Below are 27,762 nucleotides of genomic sequence, written 5' to 3' on the forward strand. Positions count from 1 at the left end.
TGACATGGAAGGGCGGGAAGCTCCAGGAGGCAGTGGGAGGTGCCGCTGCCTGTCAGCAATGCAGGATGGTGGAGGGTGCTTTCTTTTGAAATTGGTGTCTGAACTCTGTGACAAGGTGGAAGGTTGGCAAAGAGTGGAAGTGGGATGGGTCTGGGTCTGGGTCTGGTGGAAGCTGCTGCCCAGGGCAGGCTGTGGGGGCGTACACCCCTCCCCCATGCTCAGAGGTGTTTGGAGGATCTACTACTGAGACCTGGGCCCTTCTCCCCACACCCCTTGCAGCACATGGACTGAGGCTCTGAGAACAATGGGGGTGTTGCCACCTGCATGGCTCCATGGGCCACCTGAGAAGGAAGATTGTATTGTAAGTAGTCCATTATTATTACTTAATTTTATTTTTATCTTTAAAATTTTATTCTAATTAGTATTACTTAATTTATCCACTTATTCTATATTATTTCTCACCCACTTTTCTTACTTGTCAGTGGAGTTTATAGGTCCTTATTGATAAGTTATCTCTTATTTTTTGAGACACAGTGTGCCCTTAAGTGACCAATGCCACAGTTCCACTGGTGACTACTCTCTCCTCTCCAAGTTGTGCTGCTGACCAAACCTAACACTTGATCCCACTGGTTGTTTGTTTTGATGCAGAGAATCATCTCCAGCACAGGGCACATTGTAGAGAGACAAATTCCTACTAAAAAGACCCTCATATAACAGACAAAGAGGAATCCACTCCAACAGATTCACAAGCGGTACAGAATCACACAAGGAACCATGATGCCTGAAAAAGTTCACATCTCCCACAAAACTGAATCCACTGATACTGAGGTGGATGAAATGCAAAGAATACAAAACTTGGTCATTCAAATGATCAATGCATTGAAAGAAGAACTAAGGAAGGAACAGAGGGAGACAATATGGGATATGAAAGATACGTCAATAGCGAGAGACAGATTCTGAAAGAGAACCAAGAGGAAATCTTGGAAATGAAAGGCACGATTAGGTCAAGTGAAAACTCAGTTGAAAGTCTCCCCAACAGATTAGATCCAGGACAGGACAGAATTTCGGAGCACAAGGACAAAATGGGCAGACATGAATATCCACATGCTCTTAAAGGAAAAATGAGAAACTATGATCAGAATACGCAAAAATCTGGAACGAAATTAAGAGTCCTGACTTAAGGTTCGCAGGTTTTGAGGAAGAAGCACAGACACAGGCCAATGGCACTGATAACCTAGTCAGTGAAACAATAGCAGTAAAATTTGAAAACCTTGGGAATGAGATGGACATCCAGGATGGTACTGGAGACACTTAGAACCTCAAATAGACAAGACCCAAAAAGAACCTTGCCACAACACATTATAGTTAAGATTCTGAAAATCCAGAACAAAGGGAAATAATTGTTTTTAAAGCTGCAAGAGAAATTCCAGGTCACCAATAAAGGAAAATGAATCACAAAAACAGCAATTTCTCAGAAGGAAGCATTGAGGCCAGAAAAGCTCAGAAGAATGTGTTTCAAGCCCCCAAAGAAAATAACCACCAACCTGGATGGGCAGACCCAGCAAAGCTATCCTTCCTTCAGGAAAATAAAGGGATACAAATAGGAAAAGCAGAAGTCAAATTAGCTGTGTGATGAAGACATGGTCCTATATTTAGAAGGCCCCAAAACGCCACCAGAAGACTTCTAGAATCAGCAAGCAGACTCAGAAAACTATCAGGATATAAGAGCAATATTCATAAATCAGTTACTTTCCTATACTCCAGTAATAAAGGTGCTGAGAAAGAAATCAGGAAAATGGTCCCATTCACAACAGCCTTTTTTTTTTTTTAAAGAGAGAGTGAGAGAGGGAAGAGAGAGAGAGAGAGAGAGAGAGAGAGAGAGAGAGAGAGAGAAAATTTTTAATATTTATTTTTTAGTTCTCGGCGGACACAACATCTTTGTTGGTATGTGGTGCTGAGGATCGAACCCGGGCCGCACGCATGCCAGGCGAGCGCGCTACCGCTTGAGCCACATCCCCAGCCCCACAACAGCCTTTAAAGAAAACTTGGCATTTAACCTAACAAAAGAGGCAAAGGACCTCGACAATAAAAATTGTAGAACACTGAAGAAAAAATTTGAAGAGGAGCTCAGAAGATGGAAAGACTTCCCATGTTCATGGATAGGCAGAATTAATATTGTTAAAAAGGCCATACTGGGCTGGGGTTGTGGCTCAGAGGTAAAGCGTTCACCTAGCATGCATGGCATGAGGCACTGGGTCCAATCCTCAGCACCATATTAAATATATAAATAAATAAATAAATAAAAGATTGTGTCAACCTATAACCTTTTTTTTTTTTTTAAATGGCCATACTACCAAAAGTAATGCATAGATTCAATGCAATCCCCGTGAAAATACCAATGACAGGGCTGGGTTTGTAGCCCAGTGGTACAGCGCTTGCCCAGTGTGTGAGAGGCACTGGGTTAAAGGTTTAAAAAAAAAGAAATGCCTTTTTAAAAAATACCAATGACAGGGGCTGGGGTTGTGGCTCAGTGATAAAGTGCTTGCCTAGCCTGTGCGAGGCCCTGGGCTCGATCCTCAGCACCAAATATAAATAAATAAAATAAAGGTATTGTGTCCAACTACAACTAAAAAGTAAATATTTTTTAAAAATACCAATGACATTCTTTATAGAACTAAAAAAAAATCATCTCTAAAATTCATTTGGAAGAATAAAAGACCCAGAATAGCCATAAAAGCCATGCTAGAGGTATCACGATAACTGACTCAAATTATACTACAGAGCTGTAGTGACAAAACCAGCATGGTACTGGCATCAAAACAGACACAAAGGCCAATGGAATACAATAGAAGGCACAAAGACAAACTCACAAAACTATAGTCTCCTTGACAAAGGTACCAAAAACATACCTGGGGAAAAAAGACAGCCTTTTTAATACATGGTGCTACCACATGTAGAAGAATGAAAATAGGTCCTCATCCCTCACTTGCACAAAAGTCTACTCAAAATGGATCAAAGGCCTAGGAATTAGACCAGAAACTTGGTGACTTCTGGAAGAAAACATAAGAGCAACCCTCTAACATATAGGGATGGGCAACAACTTCCTCAACAGGACCTGTAAAGCTCACACAATAATGTCAAGAGTTAAGAAATGTCATGACATCAAATTAAAAAGGTTCCACACAGGAAAGGAAATAATTAAGAGCATGGAGAAAGAACCCACAGAATGGCAGAAAATCTTTGCCGGCTATTCCCTCCCACAGGGGGTTATTATCCAGAATATATAAAGAACTCAAAAAAATCTTAACACCAAAAAATAGAGCCCTCAAATAATAATTCACTCAATAAATGGTCAAATGTACTAAACTGATATTTCTCAAAATAAGAAACACAAAGGGACATCAAGTATGTGAGAAAATGTCTGACATCCCTAGAACCAGGGAAATGCAAATCAAAACTACACTGAGATTTCATCTCACTCCAGTCAGAATAGCAACCATCAAGAACAGAAAGAAATAATGAATTCTGGCAAGGATGTGTGGACAAAGGAACACTGGTAAACTGTTGGGGGTGGGGGTTGTACATTAGCAAGTCCTCTATAGAAATTGGTATGGAACATTCCTGAAAACCATATGAACCAGCTATCCCACTTCTTGGTATTTATTCGAAAAATCTAAATTCGGTGTACTGTAATGATCCCTGCACACCAATGTTTATGGCAGTAGTCGAGTTATGGAACCAGTCTCGGTGTCCATCAACACAACAATGGACAAAGAAAATGCAATGTAGAACCCAATGGTGTTTTATTCAGCCACAAAGAACAAAATGTGAAGGAAAATGGATGGAACTGGAGAACATCATGTGAAGCGAAATAAGCCACACTCAGAAAGTCAAAGGTCAAATGTTTTTCTCTCACATGGGGAAGCTAGAGAGAAAAAAGGGGGGGAAAGAGGGCCCTTGAGAAAGCGGAAGAGAGGCCTTTATAGGGTAGAGGAAGGGCGTTGGGGGAGAGAGGAGCACAGGGCAATGGGGAGATGCTGTGGAGTGAAATTGATCAGATTGTGTTATATGCATATATGTACATGCCGCAGCAAAACCCACTTTCGGCATAGTTAACATGCACCGATTCTGAAAAAAAGAAGTCATGTCCCGATGTCTTTGTCTCATCTTCTCGGGTCCAGGCCATGGAATCTGCAAAGGCGACATGTCTACGTGGCATGATTGCACCCAATGGACATAGCTATGCTTATAAATCTGAAATTCAGATGAAGTAGTAAAGAGAGTAAAAATTGATTTTAAAATATTGATTCAAAAAGGGATAGATGATGGATAGACAACTCTCCATGGAAGAGACTGAAAAGCTCTCGTGGCTCTCCCCATAACGATGAACTACATGCTGTTGACCCAGGTGCTTTTAACGAATAAATTATTTTAATTCATCAGATGGTCAACTCCCTAACCCCATATCAAATACTAACAGTCTACTGGGAAAGGAATAACATCTACCTTGTTCACTGCTCAATCCCCACGGCCTCCAGACAGCATAGCATTGAAGCTAAAACCAGGCAACCTCAGTGTACACACAAAGGAATAGTGAGACACGAATCTTGAATATGAGCAAAGTGTAGTGAAAGGTTAATGAATTAAGTGGGAATAAAATTGTGGTGGATATTATGACTCCTGTTAATGAGATTGAGTAAAACAATTGATGGAAAGAGAAATACTGGATCATGAACTGAATGGATGCTAAAGTGAAACTTGTTAAATTTGGTGTTCCCTCTTGATTTTTGAAGCCCTTAGTGAAACTGCAACTGAAGGCTTGTCTCAAAGCACCAGAGCCTGGATGTCCCTTCCCCTGAATAAGCTGCCCCACCCAGACGTCTCCCTCATACCCCAACCCTTTCCATGTGCTCTCTGCAACTCATAATGTGTGATCCATGTCTTCTCAAGGCACTGCTCCACCCTGTACCTTAATATATGCTTGGCTCTGTCCACAGGGACACTACTTTCTCAGTCTGGTCCAGGGGAGACTGTCTTTTCCCTTTACCTCACATAACTCAGGTTCAGGAAGCAGGGCCAATGACCACGCCTCCCTCCCATTGCTACTTGCCAACGCAATATTTCCTCTGCCATCTTAAAGGAGACTCCCAGGAGTGACATCAGCAAACACAGCATGAAATGAAGCTTCTGGGGACTGGTCCTTCACAGAAACACTGGAAAAATATGCAGAAACTACCAGAATCAACTTCTTCCGAACTCACAAAAACAGCCAAAGACTTTCAGCACCCTAGCAAATGTGGAATCAAGAAAAAGGTGACTCCCTAAGATACCATCTCACTCCAGTAAGATTGGCAGCCATTATGAAGTCAAACAACAACAAGTGCTGGCGAGGATGTGGGGAAAAGGGTACACTCGTACATTACTGGTGGGACTGCAAATTGGTGAGGCCAATTTGGAAAGCAGTATGGAGATACCTGGGAAAGCTGGGAATGGAACCACCATTTGACCCAGCTATCGCCCTCCTCGGACTATTCCCTGAGGATCTTAAAAGAGCGTACTATAGGGATACTGCCACATCAATGATCATAGCGGCACAATTCACAATAGCTAGACTGTGGAACCAACCTAGATGCCCTTCAATAGATGAATGGATAAAAAAAAATGTAGCATCTATACACAAAATCATAGAATTTGCAGGGAAATGGATGCCATTAGAGCAGATTATGCTAAGCGAAGCTAGCCAATCCTTAAAAAACAAATGCCAAATGTCTTCTTTGATATAAAGAGAGCAACTAAGAACAGAACAGGGAGGAAGAGCATGAGGAAAAGATTAACATTAAACAAAGACGAGTGGGGGGAGAGAAAGGGAGAGAGAAGGGAAAGCATATGGAAATGGTAGGAGACCCTCAATGTTACACAAAATTACATAGAAGAGGATGTGAGGGGAAAGGGGTGGGGGGAACAAGGGAGAGAATTGAACAACAGCAGATGAGGTAGAGAGGGATGATGGGTGGGGAGGGGAAGGGGGATAGTAGGGGATAGGAAAGGTAGCAGAATACAACAGTCACTAATATGCCATTATGTAAAAATGTGAGTGTGTAACCGATGTGATTCTGCAATTTGTATTTGGGGTAAAAATGGGAGTTCATAACCCAATTGAGTCAAATGTATGAAAGATGATATATCATGAGCTTTGTAATGTTTTGAACAACCAATAAAAAAATATTTAAAAAAAAAGAAAAGAAAAAGGTGACTTAGCCAGGTGTGGGGGGTGCACGCCTGTAATCCAAGCAGCTGGGGAGGCTGAGGCAGGAGGATCGTGAGTTCAAAGCCAGCCTCAGCAACTTAGTGAGGCACTAAGCAACTCAGTGAGACCTTGTCTCTAAATAAAATACAAAATAGGGCTGGGGATGTGGCTCAGTGGTCAAGTGCCCCTGAGTTCAATCCCTGGTACCTAAAAGGAAAAGAAAAGAAAAAGGTGACTTAAACAGGTTAAAAGAACTTTTTTTGTGTTTTTCTTTAGCCTTGCTCCATATGCCTCCCTAGCACAGCAGCAGTCTTTCAGGTGTCACCCAACATTTCAAGTGTGGTACTTGGTTAGGAATGGAGGAGAGCAGCCTTTGTTTCCAAGAAATTATGTTTGTTTCTTTGGATCTATGTTGGTATTCCCAGCAGGACTGACAGAAGGCACTGGCCTTTGTTTCAGCTAACCCAGAACTCTCTCAGGACAGAAAAGCAGCTACATGAAGGGAGTTCCTTAAAAAACCATGAACAGGTCACAGTCTCTTGGGGCAAAAGATTACGGCTGGAATAAATAACAGACTTACCATATGCCTTGGAGGAAATAATGGAGAGAGAGAGTTCATTTGGGAATAGGAGCTTGGAACAGCTCCTGTCTATAATGGAGAATCCAGAAAATCACTTGCATGCCCCCGGACGGGTGCATTCTCGGAAAAGACCTGAGAATATGATAAGCTCTCCTCTCCTACTGATATTTAGGCTCAGAAAGAAATAGGTCATAAAGACAACTACAGTGGAGTTGTAAACAGACCAGCCAAGCACTAGAGGACAGCCACCAACATGGAAGCAATCTGCAAAGACCAGAAGATTCTTTTTCTTCTCCCCCCTCCCCCCTTCCTTCCTTCCTCTAGGTGTTTAAGAGAATCTCTGTCAAACCACTAACTGACCATACTCTAAAAGAAGAGACTTTAGCAACCAGGTACAATTAAAAGGTCCTTTTTAAAAAATGGCTTAGAAAAGTCATCAAATGAATAATCAACTACAACTCCCAGCAAGAAACAACAACAACAACAACAAAATAACACCAATCAGGGGGAAAAATCCAATTTCCAGCACTGCCACATCATAATATTCAAGACACCCATTTTCAAGGAAAACTGATGATACCTGGCAATAAACAAGATATTATGGCCCACTCACAGAAAGAAAACAAATTAGCAGAAATGATCTATGAAGAGTCAAGGATATTGAGCTTCCTAGATAAGGACTTTGACTCTGTTCAAGATGTTCACAAGTCTAAGGAAACCATGCTCAAAGAAGTCAAGGAAACTGTGAGAACAAAGACTGAACAAACAGAGAATATCAATCATGCAATGAAATTTGTACAAAGCAATCAAATAGAAATTGTGAAGCTAAAAGGTACCTTCCCCAAATGAAAGGATTAGTTCTGGATAAGGTTTCTATGATAAAATTGAACAGGCAGAAGAAATAATCAGTGAACCCAAAGATGAATCAATTGGAAAGTATCCAGTCTGAGAAGGAAGATAGAATAAAGAAAATGAACAGAGTCTAGGAGACCTGTGGGACATCATTAAGACCACCACACGTTTTGTGGGAGTCTCAGAAGGAGGACAGAGAGGAAGGGCCGGAAAAACTATTTGAAAAAATAATGACCCAAAAGTCCCGATTCTGATGAAAGACATGATTCTACACATCCAAGAAGCTCAATGAACTACAAGTCAGATAAACACAAAAAGAGACACACCAATTCATTGTATAATTAAACTGTCAAAAGAAAAACACAAAGAGATGATGTTGCAATAGTAACAAGGGAGCCACTCATCACATACAGGAGAACCCAAATAAGACTGATCATTTCTCATTAGAATCCCTGCAGGATAGAAGGCAGTGAGGTGACATTTAAAGTGCTAAAGAGCAAAAACAAACAAACAAACAAACAAACAAAAAACATTATCCACCAAGAATTCTCCATCTGACAAAACTCTCTTTCAAAGATGAAGAATAAGGTCAGATATTTCCAAATAAACAAAGGCTGTCTAAAGCTGAGATGATTCATTCATTGCTAATGGATCTAACTCACAAGCCATGCCAAAACAGTATTTCAGGCTGAAATACAAGGACACCGGAAGGCTTACAAAGCAATAAAGAATATTGGTAACGGTAAATGCACAGGGAAATACATGAGAGGCAACGTATTTTGGGTAACAAATCCTATTTTTTTGTGTATGACTGAAAAACAAATGCATAAAGTAGTACTTATAAAATGATGTTAAAAATGAGGCACCCAAAGTACAAAGATGTAAGTTCTTGTAACAGTGGTCACTCTTGAATAGTTTCCCTATGCAATTACTTGCCCTCCTTTACCCAGCATTCTAAACGCTAAGGAAAGGCTGCATCTAAATAATTAAGGTAATAACTGTCAAATAATCTTTCTGTAGATCTACAGAACCCAGTACATAGAGTGGCCTTTAGATTGCATCAGCACATTTCTGAGATGATGTTTAATTTGCAGAAAAGGAGGGTGTTTTCCTAAACACTTGCAGGGACTAGGCTCAGGAGATCAAGGTCAATTGCGATCTTCTGGCCAAGGAAAGACACTCTTGCCCCAGATGATGAAGACCCCTACTCAGCAAGTAGCCTTCCTGCCTATTATCCCACCACACTTCTTTTCTCTTCCTGTAAGTGTCCTTTTGCATAAGTTTCCCAAGATGGACACTTTCTTCCATGATAGCTGCCCACCTCCCGTCTTCTCACAGTGCGGGCCCTTGAATAAACCTGATTTTCTACCCACCCACTTTTCTCCCAGCTATTTGCTTTTGAGTACCAAGCAGACAGATTTGGGTCCCACAGCAAATTTGGTGAGCCAGACAGGAGTTGTGCCCAAGGAGTGACACAGACCTTTCAATTTTCAACAGAAAGAGCAATTGCCTGTAGCAGCAGAGCAGGGCTTTCTTACTCAGGCTACCAGAGAGAGCCACAACTGCTTATAAGAGCAGGCTGCCGGTGACAAGATAACTCTGTGGCTGGGACTACAGGGACTTCCCAGCAGCTGTTTAGAGCCTTTGGTCTCAGGGATTCTCCCTTCACTCCTCCTCTCCACACAGGTTGCCTATGAAAGGTTTCTTGGTAGAAGGAAATGGTCTTTGGGGGAGTCCTCAAACTCCAGGATGGATAAGTCCCACCTGGGTGCACACTGGGACTCCTCTATCTCTGCCACTCAGGGCTCAGATAGCCATTTAGACCTTGCTTGGGTTGTTTTCAGTACCAGTTGCTGTGAGGTCAGGTTCTAAGAACTAGTATTTGCAACTTCTACTGTGGGAGAAATCTGGTTGTGTGGAGAGCACTCTGTTTGTTTGGTGTGGCTTTTTCTCTCTCTCTCTTTTTCTCTCTTCTTATATAACTACTTTTCTTTTGTTTCTCAAATGGGTGTCTTGATGTCTTGATTTCAATACCATTTAAGTGTCCTCTGGGCTGACACTAGCTGACTGGATATCTGATAGCTATGACCCTGTGACCATAAGGAAATTGGCACTCTATTGCAACACTGTATACACATATAACAATATGTATTTCATTCAGATGACAGAGGACCACCTCTCAGATCTTTAAATTGCCATACTATTTTACAATAGGACTGGTTCTCTCAGAGAACAGGTAAAGGGGGTGAAATCCCTTAACTACTCTCCCATAACGAGGATCATAACAAAGAGGGACTTGGGAGGCTGAGGCAGGAGGATTGCAAGTTCCAGGCCAGGAGGATCGCAAGTTCCTGGGCAACTTAGTGAGACCCTCTGCAAGTTAGCGAGACCCTGTCACAAAACTCAAAATGAAAAGGGCTGAGGATGTAGCTCATCGGTAAAGCACCCCTGGGTTCAGTGCCCAGTTCCAAAAACAAAAACTCAGGAGGTTAAGGAAATTTGTCTTTGAAATGCTATAAATCTGCCACCAGTTGGTGTGAGGCCATGGCACTACCAGGTCCCAGGGACAATGAGGGCGTCACAGGAACCATATCTCCTACACAATATGAAAGCAAGTAAGGAACGGTCTCCCCGTTTTAACACCCAACAGGGCTCTCACTTTGGCCAGGGAGCATCCCTTCTCAGGGCAGAACAATATTGTCTCAGACAGCATCCAGTTGGACGACTGAACCCAAACAGTCACCTGGCCAGATAAACTGGATTTATTGCCCATTCTCAACTCCAGATTTGTTAAACTGAAAAGGTTCTAACATACCGTGTAAGGATAATTCATAAAAAATGACTGAATCAGCCTGGCATGGTGGTGCATGTCTGTAATCCCAGTGGCTCAGGAGGCTGAGGCAGGAGAATCGTGAGATCAAAGCGAGCCTCAGCAACTTAGAGAGGCCCTAAGCAACTCAGTGAGACCCCATCTCTAAATAAAAAAAACAAACAGGGATGTGGCTCAGTGGTTAAGCACCCCTGGGTTCAATCCCCAGTACCAAAAAAAAAAAAAAAAGGAAAAAAAACCCACAAAGAAAAGACTGAATCATGTGTCTCCAGTTTTGCAAGGCTGGCTGCAGTTTTTGTGGTTACAGCAGAAGAGAACATGAGGCAAGGAAACAAAAACCGGTAGGGGAATGTGAAAAAAGAGCATCCCTAGGAAGGGATCCATGTGCATACTGCAAGGAAGAGTGGCATTGGCAGCATGACTGCCTGAAATTAAAGTAAGGGAGTGAAAGGGAGAGGGGAAGTCGCATAGACAGATGGTGAACTACAGCTGCGATTCAGATGATGGATGGGGACTCCCGCGTCTCCCTTCAGTCTTCTGGAGCCAATTCCAACTTTCTCACAGGAGCCCTGTTTAGAATTGACAACGGGGAACAAAATGGTTGATTTTCTTACGTGCTGGTACCACCTATTCTGTTCTCAATACTGAAGTGGCTTGCTGTAGACAAAAGGCGGTATTTGTTTTAGGTGCAAATGCAAAAGAAAACTTTCCTCCAACCTGTGGAATGCCAACTAGGAGAATTAAAACTTAAACAGTTTTCTCTGCGTGCCAGGACGTCAACTCCATCATCAGGATGGGATTTGCTGTCCAGAAATGATCTGGTAACCTTCTCTCAGAAAAAGACAGCAGCTCCACCTACAGGTTTCACTAGAACAAGCCATAAGATTGCAGAAGCTGCTTACTCACAAGGAGGAAACAGCAGAGGGGTCCTTTCCCTCTGAGACCTATGAGACAGCACAGATGGAGCCCTGGGTGCAACTGTGAGCGACCACCCAGTAAACGCTGAGTTTAAAGAGTAAAGAAGAACAATTGTTAGAAGAAGAATACAGTTTTAGAAGGACTGCAGCCAGTGTTAGAGAAGTTTCTTCAGTGTGGACTAACTTGCTCTTGTTGGTCACACTACAATATCCCAGTTCTGCCAGGACGTAAGCCTCATGCACAGATTTCTTCAGGACTTGAGAGCTACTGATAACATTGTGCAACAAACATGTTCACCCTGCTTGCCAAATCCTTGTACTATATCAATTCTTATACCTGGGCATCACCAACAGCTTTCGGTATTAGACCTGAAGCAGGAAGCATGCTTTCTTTTGTATCCCACTGGGAGGGCACTTCTCAGTTACTGTTTGCTTTTGAATGGCGAGAAATTAAAGAACTTTTGTCCTGGGAGCAAAAGCCATCTTCCAATGCTGCTCTGCTGTCTCAGGGTTTTTAACACCCCACCCCCACCACCACCACCACCACCACTCTTGGTGAGATTTGAGCAAAGACTGAAGAGGTCTGCACTTGGAAGAGAAGAAGGTCTTGCTGAAATATGTTGATGATTGGCTTAGAGCAAGCCCCGTTTAGGAAAAATGTCCACTTGACACCATTTTGGTACTGAATCACCCAGCGTGCTATGGATACAAAGTGTCGCCCTAGGAAGGTCAGATTGGCAAGCAGAGAGTAGTTTACCTTGAGTTTTAATTTAAACAAGGAAAAGGGAGCTTGATGTCCAATTGGAAACAATCACTAATGTCAAAGTCCCCATAAACAGGAGACGGCTGTGAGAGTTTCCAGGCATGGCACAGAGTTCTGCCCAATCCAGGGTCCTAATTTTGGATGTAGCCTTAAATCTCTCTTTATGAAGCCTTCAAGGGCTAGAATCAGTCCTGACATTAGACCACTGAGTGCCAGCAAGCCTCTAACTCTGTCAAAGAAAATTGACATCAGCATAGCCTTAGGGTGGCTTGAGTCTCAAAAGCACTCCAAGTTGTAAGTCCACGAAAAACAAGACATAGTTGTATGTCTACTTGCTCAGGTGCTTGGAGATTGTCCTGGACCTATAGCTTCTTTCTTCAAACAACTGGAACAAACAACCAAAGGATGGACACGCTGTGTCTGAGAAGTCACTCAGAGACATCTTACATAAGGCAGAAAAGTCCACCTTGGGACAGGCCAGTAGGGTACCTGTGCCTCAGCAGGTTGTTTTGTTTGGGGGTTTGGGGACACTGGGGACTGAACCCAGGGGTGCTTTCCCACTGAGCTACATCCCCAGCCCTTCTGAATTTTTATTTTGAGACAGGGTCTCACTAAGTTCCCAAGGCTGGCCTCAAACTTGCGATCCTCCTGCCTCAGTCTCCCAAGTCACTGGGATTACAGGCATGAGCCACTGTGCCTGGCTGAAGCCAGTCTCAAAACACCTACATGAAGGGACATGTTGTGGCATGAATGAACTGGCAGTTTGGATATGGTCTTTCTTGATGGAAGACCCTTTCTAGCTTCTGTGGTCACTGCTCCACCTTTTAAATTAGAAAACAAAGCCATAATTGAACGACATGTACGGTTGGGTCAGATGTTAACTATCTTGGGTCCCTGTGCTCTTTCCAGGTTTTCCCACCTGACTTACGAGCCACTCTGCCCCTTCCATCCTGGTGGACCTGAGGACCTGAAGAAAAGGGCACCAAGAAGTTAAAGGACCATACAATTCACTCTTAACAACCCAGTGACGCTTGCAGAGTAAAGCCTTGGGTCCGTTCCTCTAGAGCAAAGCAAGCTCCACCAGTGGAAGACACTTCTGGTCCTTCTTTGGAGTCTCTCCAGACCTGCACACCAGGAGAGGATCCTAAATACTTATTTGGAAGAACAAGATAACCAAGACAAGGAATTATGAGGATACGAACCCCTCTGATTATGTCTCTGTTTTTCCACATGCCACACACTTGATAGGACGAAGCCCAAATTAGGATAATTCAGACTTTGGCCACCACTGCCAAAGTGAATTATCACTGAACTTGTCACCCCAAGTGTCATCCATGCATGACATGGGGGTCGGCTACTTCAACCTTCATATAATGCCTCCTCTCTCCGAGGCTGTGGGAAACACGACCCTGATGAGCAACCGGGCATTGTGTACCATGTCACAATCACCAAATGCCTGATCCCACTTCTGCCTTGAAATGGTCTCCTAGAATCCATCCCCTATGCATCCTGGACTCAGGTCTTCAAGCTCCTCAAATGCCATCCCCTCCATAAAACTATCTCAATCCAGACCCTTGCCCATCGCCAGCACCCCTTCTACTCCTTCTGTCCCCACCTCCCACTGCCTGTCTAGACTCCTGTGTCCTCAAATGCTCCCCAACAAGCACATCCACCCACCCCTTGGCCTACGTATAGTGTTACTGCTGAACCGTATGGATGGGTCTCCTCTCGATTTCTGTCATAGCCCTACATTCCAGAGCCGAGCCTTCGGAATCAATCTTCAACAGCAGTCCTTGCACCGGGTGCACCACGTGAAGTGGGGCTGGGCCTCCTCCTCTACACATGGTGGCCTGAGTCATTAGTATCAGAGTATAGCTGGCCTGGCTTTGTCTGTGGTCTCTTCCTTCCTGACGGAGCAGGTCACTTCCACCATTTGCTCTGTAAGCCAGATGCTGCTATCAGGAAAGTAGGGGCATTTGAGGGGAAGAACCCAGCTTTCTGGGCTCTGGACTCACCCTGCCTTGCTTTGCAGATTGCTAAGAACTGGGCTGTGCTCCCAGCATAACCACCCACCCCCAGCATAACCAGCATCTGCTACTATCACTCCCCACCTGCCATAAGTGGAATCTGGGGGAAATGCTGAACTTCTTCTGCATTATGGTCGCCATGTAACGTCCGGCAAGTCACCACTTCCAGAGTTAGCATTTCTTGCTCTGTCTCAGAGCATCATTTGTTCCTCGGAATTAAATTGCATCCTCCATATGGAAGGCCATCCACAAGTATTTAAAGGATTCTAAATGGTGACAGTTGAGATGGTCACCAGGGACAGGAGCGCTGGAGTGTGACACAGCTGAATTCGCACCCACTTCTGCCTCACTCTAGCAGAGTGAAGTCTGACAGTTATGTCACCTCGCTGAGCTTTGGTGTCCTTGCCTATGGACCACTCCCTCGTACATTCTCCTGAAAGATGAGTGAGAAACGAGACACGTATGTGAAGCTCCCAGCACAATTTTTTAGCATATTGCCTTTTATATTTCTGCTTTTTGTTTGGATTTGTTTGGCAGTGCTGGGGACTGAACCCAGGGCTTGGTGCATGCCAGGTGAGTGTTTGACCACTGAGCTATGCCCAGCCCAGTCCAACTTTTTACTTTATTTCTTTTTTTATTTCTTGGGGTGCTAAGGATGGAACCCAGGCCCTGACACATGCTGAGCAATTAGTCTTTCACTGAGGTACATCCCCAGCCCTCCCAGCACAGTCCTTTGCTCTAAACCAAGGCTGCCATATTGATTGGCAGCTTTTGATGTTCTCTGGTAACCTAGAGCCTGGGGGCCACACAGCTCTATCTTGACAGACCCAGAAGGGACCCTCCAGCCTGGCCTTTTCCTGGACCTTACCAGTAGGGTCTCTTGGTGCATGCCAACCAAAGTCTGGAGATCCCGAGAAAACCCAATTCGGAAACGCATTCTGAATGTTAGTAAACTGCAATGCTGGCTGGGATCCTAACTTTACCTGCTGAGAGGTGGATTTTGGGGCTGGGGCTGGTGTTTCCAGGCCACGAAACCCCCAGCACACCTGGGCCCCCTTCATTAGTTACCAGGGTCTTGCATGGGTAGGGAGTGATGGGACCAAGCCCCACTCCAGCAACAGCAATGCCCCTGGTTCCTACTCTTGTGCCCATGTTTTGGGATAACCCTGTCCTCCTTGCCATTTATACCCCAACCACCTATTGATCAAATTTGATTACACCTTGATTTCTATCTTTAAATATGTGTCCCCATTGAATGTTGCCAACCCAACTCCTGATTTTCCAGGCCCACCTCAGCCAACCTCACTCCCAATTTGTCCAGGCCCTCCTCATCCTCCACTGGGGAGATGGAAAGTTGCCATGAAGCAGTACGCAGATAGTGTCTGTGCTCTGTTCAAACCCCCCAGTGAATTAATCCACCCCTCCAAACTCTTTGATAGTGACAAAGATCACTGGAGGATCAAGGTTTGCCCCAGCCCCAGGGACTGCGGACAGGGGACCAATCAGCAATGTGGTCAGCAATGAGGTTGCTCCCATGAGCAGAGGCATAATTTTTCAGGACCAATGGAATTCTAGGGTCAGGTCAGGCTTGAAGGGAGCTACCGTAAGTCCAGTGACCACTTGTGTGTCTCCACCACCCAGGCAGTGCTCATTTGCACGTACCACGAGGCTGTACTTCCTGGGGCATTGATTCCATCAGTAGACTAGGGGATCTCTGGGACTTCTGGGTGGAGCAGCTTGGAGGCAAGGAAGCATGTAGGGATCCATTTATGGAAGCATACTGGGGTGTCCCCATGGGCTAAGGGGAGGTGCTCCGTGAACGTGGTGGTTGGCGTGAAAAACAAGAGGCCTGGGGGCTGGGGATGTGGCTCAAGCGGTAGCACGCTCGCCTGGCATGCATGGGGTGCTGGCTTCGATCCTCAGCACCACATAAAAATAAAATCAAGATGTTGTGTCCACCAAAAACTAAAAAAAATAAAAAATATTAAAAACAAGAGGCCTGGAGAGGGGTGAGGGGTGTGTTGCAGCACCAGCTAGGGGAGAACCCACCTGCACATGGGCCTCTTTGCGCAGGCGTAATGGGTGTGTCCAGTTGCATTGTGGGGGAAGGGGGTGGAGTTTCGTAGGGTTCTTTATTACTTGGACGCAGCGCGACGGGGGCGGTTGGTGGTGTTTGAGGTTGGTGAGGGCCAAGCTGCTGTAGCCATGGAGGCCCCAGGTGGCAGTGCAGGAGGTACTGGTGGTGCAGCGGGGCATGAAGATGGCCAGGGCGGCCATAGAATCCTTGCTGGCCAGGGTGGCCCTGAAATCCAGGATGTCCTGGGTGTGGCTGGTGGCGTTGGTGCTGAGCGTGCCAACATTGGAGGTATTCCACACGTTGGGCTGGTACCTCTTGCCAGAGCCTTGCCTGTGGCCAGAAGGCAGGGTAGGCACCTGCATGAATTGTATCCTTTAGTAGGACAGTAGAGTTTAGGAGATTGGAAGAGACCAAAGAGACATCAGGGTGGGGCGGAACAGGGATTCAGAAAGTGGAACCTGGCAAAGATCAATAATATCTTAAAGGAGAAGCCCAAGGGGGCTAGACAAAGTCCAATGTGGCCTGAGAGGACAGGGGGACATGTGTGGATGACTTGAGAATACAGGAGGATGAGAGTCCCAAAGGGAGTCAGGAGGAAAAATGCTGGGTTGAGAAGATGGAGTGGAGTGTGGCAGGCATCGTGTGAGGGTTGGATTGAGGAAATTTTCAGGAAGGAGGCTGAGGCTTGAGGTCACTGGGGTGGACCTAGGTTTAGCCTGAGGGCTGCCTGGGAGAAAGTGGGCATAGTGGGTCAAGGAGGCCTGAAGCAGAGGCAAAGTCAATAGAGGATCATGCCTTAACCAATTCTCCACCAGCACCCTCAGAGTACCTTTCCTGTGTCCCATAGAAGCGGAGGTTGCCGAACGATCCTTGGCTACTTATGAAGAACACCTTGCCGTTCACAGAGAGTTCACAGTGGATGGCAGCTTCCTGATTGTGTCAGTCCTAGAAGGGATTGGGTGGGAGGGTATCCACAAGCACTCAGATGGAGGGGCATTTTAATGGAGATAGAGTGTTAGGTCTAAAGAAAGGGTATGCTGCCTGGATGTGGGTGACAGCTCCCATTATTAACTTGATTTTAATTTTCTCTCACTTTTAGTAGTTGGATTGCTGAAGACCCTGGCAGCCTCCAGACTTCATTCACCTCCTTTCTTGACCACCTTTCCCAGCTGTTGCGAACCATGCAGCACTTTGGGCCACTGTTTCCCCCTGCATCTCTGCTAGGAAAAGGGGGCTGAATCCTCATGTCCCAGGTCAGACAGTGTATATTTCCCTAGGACTTTGATTTCTGGATTGATTGCCACTTTATTCTTGAAGCCTAGTTTTTCTGCTTACACTTGTCACTTGCTTTGTTACGCAGTTGTTGCAGGGGGAACACAAGTAAATGTTTATTACTGCAGAAAATAAAGTTGAGCAGTAATTCCATGTTTGAGTTTCTTTTCAGATACCCTATCTCCCAATTTTCTTGCTTTTGTTTTTGTCTGGAAAGGGAGTTAGTTTTTTCACATGCAATTGCTAATCAGTAGTCTGCTATATGCTTCCGGGGAACCCTCTGGATAGTAGGTTTCTTTTTGTCTGAAGCTCTTGATGTATAGTACATCAGACTTTGTGTGATTGTCATTCCAACATCCAGCTAAGACTAGAATCAGTCATCTGTCCTGAATCCACAGATGAACAGTGGAGGCTGCTGAGCTACTTTAAAACCCAGGTTAGGTTGCATTACTCCACCATCCCAAACCCTCCATGAGTTCCCCTCTTACTCAGAGTAAATCAGATGCCCTTTTGGTGCCCTGCAAAGTCTAATGTGATTGACTCTGACCTCCCCTCCCAATCTCCCCCTGGCTTACACTGATCTACCCACACTAGCCTCCTTCTCCATGAAACATACCAGGTCCACTCCTGCATCAAGTTATGTCAGATTCATTCCATTTGTACTGGATCTTTCCTGTCTGAAAATAACTCTTTCCCCAGGGTTCTACCTGACTCACTCTGATCTCCTTCAGGTCCTTCTCAAATACTAACTCCTCAGACTTTTATAACCACCCAACCTCCTTTTTTTTTTCTGGGTTATTTATTATATCTGCAGCTCCGAGAAGAGTGATACCTTGGCCCAGAATAGTCCCAGGCAAGCTTGCTACTAATCATCCATGTTCTGTTTCACACCCAGTTCTTTTCAAATGCTATCTTCTTTTCCTAGTATCTTCCAGCTTGCCTCAACTCCCCAGCTTAACAAGTGGGGGCTAACACTTGATAGGCACATGGGAGATCGAACCTGGAAAGCAAGGAGTGACAGATTCTAAGGAGTTTGTGGAGTGGTGAATTAATTCCCTGGGGGATTTGAACAGAGCACAGACACTAACTGCCATACTGCTTCATGGCAACTTTCCACCTCCCCAGTGGAGGATAAGCTGAGGTGGGCCTGGGCAAATCGGGAGTGAGGTTGGCAACACTCCATGGGGACACATACTTACAGATGGAAATCGATGTGGAATCAAATTTAATAAATAGGTGGTTGGGGTATAAATAGCACAGAGGGCGGGGCTATCCCAACACATGGGCAGGAGGGAGGGGGTATTGCTGCTGGGGGGGGATGGTCCCATTATCCCCTCCCCGTGCAGGGCCCAAAGCAAGGCACTAATGAAGGGGGCCCAGGTGTGCTGGGGGCATCTTGGCTCAATGATCTTCCCCACAACACCTGATCTGGGGCTCTGCCCCAGATACTCAGGCTGGAGCCAGCCACACCCCTTGATGGGGGCAGTGGACAGCTTGGCTCAGGACTGAGAAGCCCCCTACCACCAATTCCACCACCCTCAGCCGTTGCTGGACACGAGGCTGATGATCTGCTCCAGCTTCTGGCGCAACTTGTGCTTCCGACAAGACGCATCCCTGTCCAGGGCAGCGAGAATCTGGAGGAGAAGGGTCCCCTGGATCTGGACTCAAGGGAAAGGCCCAGCTCTCCCTATCAAAGCCCCCCACTTCCAGCTGGGCTCTTCTGTCCTGCATGACTCAGCCCATCCACTCCCTGCAGCCCCTGTGGGAAGCTCATGGTTCAAATCTCTCACCTCTGAACAAACCCACCAATTCACTTCGACTCCCAGCACCTTCCAATTATGGAGCTTTCTACTCTGTATGGCCAGCATGCAGCCCCTTCCCAAGTGTAGTCTAGACTCACTGTATAGACTGCCCCCTTCCCATGGCCTTCTAGCCCCAAACCTCCTCCACCCAGACCTCTCTTGTTTAGGTCTCTGTGATCTCATTGCCAGACCCAGGGAGTGTGCTATAGCTCCATCCTCCTTGAGCAGCTGCAGAGAAGGCCGCTCTCCCCTTCTTGACCCTGAAGGGGGTCCTTCCTCAGGCTGCAGGACTCCTTGAGACACTCTTGGGTTCCCTCCCACCCTGCTGCCAGAGCCTCTTCTCCTCTCTGATCTCTGAGTAGCCCAGGGCTGCACGCTTGGGCCACACACCCTTCTGAACGCACTCTGACTTCCCTCGGTAAGCTCACCCACGGTCAGGGCTTTAAATGCCTTGTACTGGCTCACGAAGGTGCATTTCCAGCCCACACTTTCCCCCAAATTCCAGACCCAATATCCAGATGCCTACTTGGCATGTCAAGTCTCTTAGCCCTCTTGGCTATAGAACAGTACTTGGTTCAGCCTCCCCAGACAATCCAGTCTACCTGGGCACTCTTCCTCCTACCCAACCTGAGAGTGCTCTGAGGTTTCCCCAGGGCTTTCCCACTTTCCACGGAAGGCCTGAGTGGGGCTGAAGAACTCCCGGTCTCTGTCCCTAACCCTATCATAGGACTGTTCCACCCACAGTCTTTCCATCCTGCGTTTATGGCAGTGGAGCCTGTCCTGCCAATCGCTTAGGCAAAACACCCTGCAGTCACCCTTGGCTCCTCTGTTTCTCTCCTGGCCCACATCCAATCCTTAAGCAAACTCTGTCATTATGTCTAAATGATCTGGAATCCAAACACATCTCACCATTTCTGCTGCCACTCTGCTCTGAGCCACAATCTTGTATTACCTGAGTCCAGTCACCTCCTACCTTGTTTCCTTGATTCTAACATTAGACCTCTTACAGTCAATTCTCAATAGAGAAGCTACTGAAATCTTTCTTTTCAAGGTGTAAGCCTGATCACATGTCTATCCTACATGATTTTCTTCACAAGCCCTGTTCTCACTCAGAATATCAGCCAAAATCCTTACCATGTAGGCAAGGGCCTATTATAATCTGTGGGTCCTTCATTACCTCTCTATCCCTCTACCCTACTGTCTCTTGCTTACTCCATGCAACCACAATAGCCCCTCAGCTGTGCCTTCAGCATTCCAGGGTTTCTGCTGAATGAGGGCATTTTGTTCTGTTCTCTCTGCCTTGGCCTTCAACTCCTTCAATTCTGCTCAATTTTCACTTCATCCTTGTCCATAAAGCAGCTGGCCCCTCACAGACCAATGTATAACCAATTCTTCTCCTGCTGCTCTTTCTCTCTGTACCATATCAGTCATCTTCTAAAATAGAGTACAGCATATAAATTTGGTTCATTTTTTTCTATTTGCTATCTCACGTATGTCTTTGGTTTAACATTCTTGCAACTACCATGGCATAACAAACCACTCCCAAAGTTAGTGACTTAAAACAACAACACTCATTTCTTTTGCACACATATCTCCAATTTGGACAGTCCCTGGGGGTAAGGCTCATGTGTACTCATGTAGCACTGGTTCAATGGTTAAATCAAGAGCTGGAGGGATGGGATAGAGGAATCTACTTCTGAGAGATGTTAACACAAGGTTTCAAATTTTGTGCTCACTGCCAGCTGGGACATTTTAGCAGAATCTGAGGTGCCTTGATTCCTTTTCACGTGCCTCCTCACAGCATGATGGTGGCTGTGTAGCAAGACTTGAATATGAAGTATCCCCCAAAGACTCATATTTTAAAGGTTTGGTCCCCATTGCAGCAATGTTCAGAGGTGGGGCTTTTGGGAAATGACTGGATCATGAAGACTCATAAGTGGATTAATCCATTGATAGTTGAATGGACTACTGGTAGGTGGGACATAGTGGGGGAAATAGTCACTGGGTGTTTGCCCTGGAAGATTATTTCTTGTTTCCCATCTCCTCTCTCTTCCTGGCTGCCATAAGCTGAGCATCTTTCTTCTACCCTTATATTATGGTGTCCTGCTTCACCTCAGGCCCAGAACAATGAAGCCAAGTGACCATGAACAGAAATCCCTGAAATCATAAGCCAAAATAAATCTTTCCCCCTTTAAGTTGTTTATGCCAGGTATTTTGGTCATAGTGATGAAAAGCTAATTAAAATTCCTTGTTTGTCCCAGCCTCAGAAGTCAGGGTCCCTTCTGATGTCCTACCCAACTTCCAGAGTAGGGGACACAGATTCCACTTCTTTTATTTTTATTTCTTTTAGTGGTACTGGGGATTGAATGCAGGGGCACTCTACCACTGAGATACATCCCCATTTTAATTTTTAGAATTTTTTTTAGTGAGAAGGGTCTCACTAAATTTCCCAGGCTAGCCTCAAACTTGTAATCCTCGAGCCTCAGCATGGAATTGCAGGTGTGCACCATTGTTCCCAGCTACAATCCACTTCTTAATAGAGGGTACCTAAATTCTGGAAAAGCAAGAATAATAAGAAAAATTATTGCTACCATTTTTAAGGAAGACCATGTACTAAAATTGGGTCCTTAAAAGCTGAAGCACAATTATGGGAGAATCAGAATAAGGAAGAGGAAGAATCCAAGTGAGGGTGAAATCTCAGAGGGAGGAAAGGTTTAACTAGGTCCCACAGAACTCTGGAGTGTAATTCCTACTTAAAGTTTGTCCCAACATGAGATAAAGGAGTTATGATTTGGTAATGTTGCACCCTTCAATTGGTAAGGTAAGGGGACTCAATTCTGAGGCACTTCTAGTTCTCTACTCAAGCATTTCTAGGAGTGTGGGCTGTTAGAATCAGGAGCAAAATGAGGCTTGGAAGGATTACACCAAACAGAAAAAGGGGTCCCAGAAAGTTTGAGTGGAGCACCAACATTGCCCACTACCTTCTGTCAGAATGTAAGTTTCTTAATGAAAGACCTTTATTTTACTTATTCTTGTATCCCAAGTGCCTACCACATACCTGTCTCTAAAATTTGTTGAATTGAATGGAATTGCGAATGGACATAAATATTTATTCTGCTTTTTGTGCCTTGCTGCTAAAGGTATTCCACATCCAAGATAGTAAGTTTTCCTGTAACTTATAATACTTTTTATAGTCATGTTTCTTACATTAACTTAATAATGCCCCTGGAGTTTTTTTCCCTTCAAGATAATTGGTTTGTTGGGGTGTAATTTACATATAGTGAGTGTACAAATATTAAATTTATGGGTTGATACATTTTTGCATATGTATACAATCATATAACCACTGTGATTAAGAACATTTCATTTCATTTTCATTATTCCAGAAAGTACTCTCTCATGTACCTGTTTCATCCAATCCTGAGCTTACCCTTACTGTCTTGGTTTGGTCATCCCCACCTTTCTTCATGGCCTAGAGATGCCACTAATCTAACATCCAGGGCTGCTGGGAGCATCAGCCACAGAGAAAAGGGAGGTGATTGCACAAAGAACCCTGCTAGGGAGAGGTGGGCCTAAGGCTGTTGCTTTTGTTATATAATGATAAGGTCACGTTATACATTGTGTTAGGGAGAGCAGTTGAATTTACTGTCAAATATTGAAACTAGTTTCTGACAAAAAAGATGTCAAGATGTGGTTTGAACTGAGCAGAAGCAGTATTAATGACAGCCATCTGCTCAACTGTTTATAACAAGATAACATACATTGCACATGAATCTAGTTAAGTTTGTTGTACTCGATAAAATGGTGATGAAGCCTATTTTCAAATACTCAGCTTCCTAAATGTGTTCCTTATTTATATCTGATGTTATCACTTAAAACAAAAGAGAACTTAAGTTGTGATTTCTCCGTATAAGACTTTATTAATGCCAGAAATTAAACAGTAAGAGCAGAATGAATTTGAAAAATCTGTGTGATTGTAGGTACAAAGTTGGTATAAACAGGGAGCAAGGAGGAGAAAGGCAGGCCTGAGGGGAGCCTTCAGTCTGAACATGGACCTATACATCATAATGATTCAGCTGATCCTTGCTCCATGAAGTGGCCTATACAGTGACACTAACTGGATAGCTCTGTGCCTTTATATCCAGGCTGTGTGCTGGGCCTCAGGGTTCCTCCCTCCCCAAGGAATGCTTAACTCCCTCTATTCCTGGGTTTGTGATTTCAGGGTTGAGACCCTTCTGTTTTCCATCATACACTGGAAATAAAAGAAACAGAAGCTAATAGAAATGAGGGATTAATTGCTGTGTTGCCCTGTTATATTGATTCCAGAGCCTTTCAGGAAAGATCTACTGTTCAGTGTAAAGACATACCATAATGGTTTCTGCTATCATTGTGTAACAAACCCCCGGCCCTTGGTCAGAAACACAGCCCTGTCTTACATATATCAATTGTCTCCACCAGAAAACAACATTTGGCTGGCACCATTTTGACTTAATGGTGCCTTCCTCAGGAGCATATGCTGCTGTCAGCTCAAAAACTACCTGTATTTTCTTTGCCTGTATCATCATGATTTTTGCATAGCCATCCTTTAGTAGTTTTGTCAAAGCAGGACATAATTGCATATACCCTGGAAATGATGAATGGTGTCAACCTTTAACATAGAGAGCACCTATTCAGAGCATTCTTGTTTTTAATTAATCACATCCAAACAAGTCATACTACTCTTGTGTATATTGCTTCATGTTATAAATACATTCTTGGAAATGCTTTGTAGGAAAGAGATTTCTTTTTTCTTCCTTTCTGTCACCAATTCAATGATATTTCACTACTGACATAATTTCAGCTGTAGTTTTTCTTCTTCAATCTGGTGTCATTCTTGACCCCCAGGGCTACGATTTTTCTGTAGCAGCCTTTTTCCAGGTAATTAAAGATCCAAACACAATTCCCCCCCACCACACACATAAAGCTACCATCTACAGGAAATGGCAATCTGTAGCCCTGGTTCTTTTCCTGCGACTCTGTGATTTTTTTTGTCAGATACATGAGGAAGAAGGCAGCTCCTTATAGGCTCTGGCCTATGTTTTGTTGTGATATGGAGGTGGCTGTAAGATGCAAGGACTGGGGAGCCTTCTCCTTGCTTTGTCTAGGTTCATTAAGGACCCTGGACTCAATTTAAAGTACTTGGCAATTTTCCCTGCTTTACAACACAAGGAAAATGATGTCACCAGAATCTACTGCTATGAAAATCAAAGTGACTTCTTGTATGGTCTGAAAAAACAAGACTTACATATTTTCTTACTGTTCAGTCAGTTGAAACCCTGAAATCCTGTGGTAAAGCCTACAACTGCACCAACTGCAGTGAGTGTTTGCTTCCTATTTGATCAATCCTTATACAGTATCTGTTTAGTTCCTCATTGTTTAGATATGTATTATGGCTCTAGGTTCTCAGAAGGATTAAGAAGGGGTATTAAATAAAATTCCATGCCCAACTGAGACCCTCGTTCTGGGCTCCCTGGGTCCATTATCCACCGAGGATGAGATGATACAATGCCCCCATTTTATGGAGTGTTCAAAGTCTCAGGATCTGTCATTTTTCAATCAGAAGAGAAAATTGGCCAAAATTTCAGACAGATCATCAGGAGGTATTTCTAATTGTAACTACTGAAAATGTAGAGTTTCAATTGAACATTGCAAAAAGAACCCCTCCCTGGACATGTATACCTTTTAAGAATCAGAGCACTTGCTCAGATCTCTATGAAAGGAAGAGGGGATGATGGCTCATCTTTTGTCTGCAGGTGTTCCCCCAAATGATCAGTTTTGTCAATTTCCTCAGAGGTAGTATAAGATAGTGGAATGAGTTTGTAATTGGCAGCCTGGACAACTCTAAGCTTGACTCTGTATCTTAGCCCCATGAGTGATCTTGGTCAATGTGTTCCCTTCTCTAGTTCTCAGTTTTCTTCTCTTCAAAGTGGCAGTAGCAACAGATTCTGCCATGCATAGCTTCTGGGGCCTTTTAGAGGAAGGGATGAGATGATACATAAGAAAGCATGCTGGGAAAATGCCAACAGCAATGGAATAGCAGCTTAAACACAAATGTCTTTATAGCCACCAGTGTCATCAGATATGCTGCTCATCATGGAGCCTGGGATCCATTGCCCATCACTCAAATTGTATCTCTCTAGGGACAGAAATGATTGATCTGATAGAGTCATAAGAGTAAGGGGTGTAAATTCTGTGACCATTGCTGAGCTTGATTTCAACTGTGTCTTCAAGGGCTATGACAAAATGGTCTTCAGGGTACACTTTACTAGAATAATTTGGTTCTGATCAAAGCACAGGATACCAGACAAAATTTCAGGTATTGGAGGCAAACAATGTCAGCCTGTTGGCGGTAATACTGGCTCCAATCTTTGCTCCAAATACTCCATTTGAAAATTTTGTAACAGAATATTTGGAAAAATGTTCTCTAAAGTCTTGTTTTTATTGCTCTTACCATTCCTGAATTAATGGCATTTTTTACATCTCAGTCTGTGGTTGTGGAACCCTTCATCTCTTCCTTTTGTGACGGTGGAACCATTGCAAGCATCTCTGAGGCTGGAGAAATGACCTTCTGTCACAGGCTCTGGAAGTGGGGGTAAAGGGGTGTGGGTTGGCCCTCTTCATACCTGCTTGAGAGGAAACTGCTGGCTTCTCCTTTCCATCCAATGCATAAACAGATCCTTTCCTCCTAAAAGTTCTCGCCAATACCACAGAAACTACACATTCTCTCTTGGTTTTGACCTGTGTTGACCATTGGTGTGTTTTTAGTGAAAAAAATGCAAACTGAACCCCAAGCTTCCCAGTTTCACACCTGGCCCAGACCCACACATCTCACACTTTGGATTGCCTTTCATCCGTCCACTCCTGCTTGGTGTTCTGGAGAGCTTGTGTCTTCTGCTCATCCACTTGGACATAGTCTACTCTTTGCTCTTCTGAAAGAAGAAGTTTCTGAAGAAGGACAAAAAGTTTTCATTACATCTAATTTTTAAAAATCAGGATACTGCCTACCTTTCTGTGGTAGGTTATACTGTAATCTTTACTGTACTATTTACTCCCTCTTCCTTCCTGCAGAAACATTATGTTCTAGATGTATGTGTGTGAACATCTCTTAACTTTAGCCATTTGGTTGGACCAATAGAATCTGAATAGAGTTGACACATGCCAATCCTAAGGAGAAGAGAAGCATTCTGGGATTCTCTAATTTCTCTCTTTTTTTTTCCTCTGCCAGAAGCCCTGTATTGTAGATGACCTGGAACACAATATTCCTGCCTGAAATAGGCTTTCTCATGAATAACAACTGAAAGAACCTTTGATCCTGTGTGTACCTGAAATTTGGGGGTTGTTTACTCTGCCTAAACTGACTAACATGCGTTTTGTACTTGTTGCTCCCACCCTTCTGACCAACTTTTCTTGTGTATCTGTTCAGGTTTTTGGAATGATATTAAATGGGGAAAAGTAGGTATTCATTCAGCAAAAGGGGAAGGAGGTCTTCCAGAGTTTTTTTTCCTTACACACACACACACAGAGAATCATATTGTACTTTCTGTTCAGTGAGCTGTTTTTTTTTCACCAAATAATACATTGTTAGACACATTATGGGATTATGCCCATCCCTCACTCAAATATATTAGTTGTCCATCTATCACTGTTAGTTCATTCCATGACTCAAACTGTGAAGTGTATATTATTTAATGGCTAGGATCACTTATGGGTATTAATCAATCAATCCTCCTAATAGCTCTCATTGTAGATGTTATTATTTCTGATCCCTAATTTACAGATGAAAATACTATCCGAAGGATTTGAAACAGTCCAACCTGGCAATTCAAGGCCCTTTACTGAGGGGTTCCATGTCAACTACAGCTCCTTTTATCACTGCATAAAGTCTAGCCATACTAGCCTATTACTTGTTCCTTAAACAGGCCCTTGCTATGCCTGGCCCATCCTCCTCTGTGTCTTATGAATTTTCTATAACTACTAGGGTATGAATCCTAGAAAAGCATGAATATAACATCTGTTTACACAAATGCACACAAAGAACATGCTCTAGAAAGAAATACACTAGGATTCCATTCTCTCTGGAAGGAAGGTTTAAGGTTCTTTCAATATTTTTCATTATACATCTGTATTCCTTTTTTAATATTTACTTTTTAGTTTTTAGTGGACACAACATCTTTATTTTATTTTTATGTGGTGCTGGGGATCGAACCCAGCACCCTGTGCATGCCAGGCAAGCACATTACCGCTTGAGCCACATCCCCAGCCCACACATCTGTATTTCTAAGACCTCCTAAAGACAACACACATGGCTTGGCGATCAGAAAATCTAAGCAGAAATGAGGTTCTCTGGGAATTCTCA

At 44.1% G+C, this 27,762-nt stretch overlaps 1 protein-coding gene across 4 annotated transcripts in view; it reads right to left on the minus strand.

Annotated features, from left to right (window-relative positions):
* Positions 1-23,808: 23,808 nt before the first annotated feature.
* Positions 23,809-27,762, minus strand: part of GAB3 (GRB2 associated binding protein 3) — a 56,407-nt gene continuing 52,453 nt past the window's right edge. For 2 of the 4 annotated variants that reach the window (XM_081278404.1, XM_081278403.1), the window contains exons 10-11: positions 26,239-26,351; positions 23,809-25,986 (exon numbers count right to left, since the gene is read on the minus strand). In XM_081278404.1, coding sequence (XP_081134530.1) covers positions 25,911-25,986; positions 26,239-26,351 — 189 coding nt within the window. In that variant the 3' untranslated portion in view covers positions 23,809-25,910. Of the gene's footprint in view, positions 26,352-27,762 lie in introns of all 4 variants that reach the window. The other 2 variants (XM_081278405.1, XM_081278406.1) reach the window with 2 other exon arrangements.

Source organism: Spermophilus citellus, assembly GCF_964194105.1.
Source record: "Spermophilus citellus genome assembly, chromosome: X".
Classification (NCBI taxonomy): domain Eukaryota; kingdom Metazoa; phylum Chordata; class Mammalia; order Rodentia; family Sciuridae; genus Spermophilus; species Spermophilus citellus.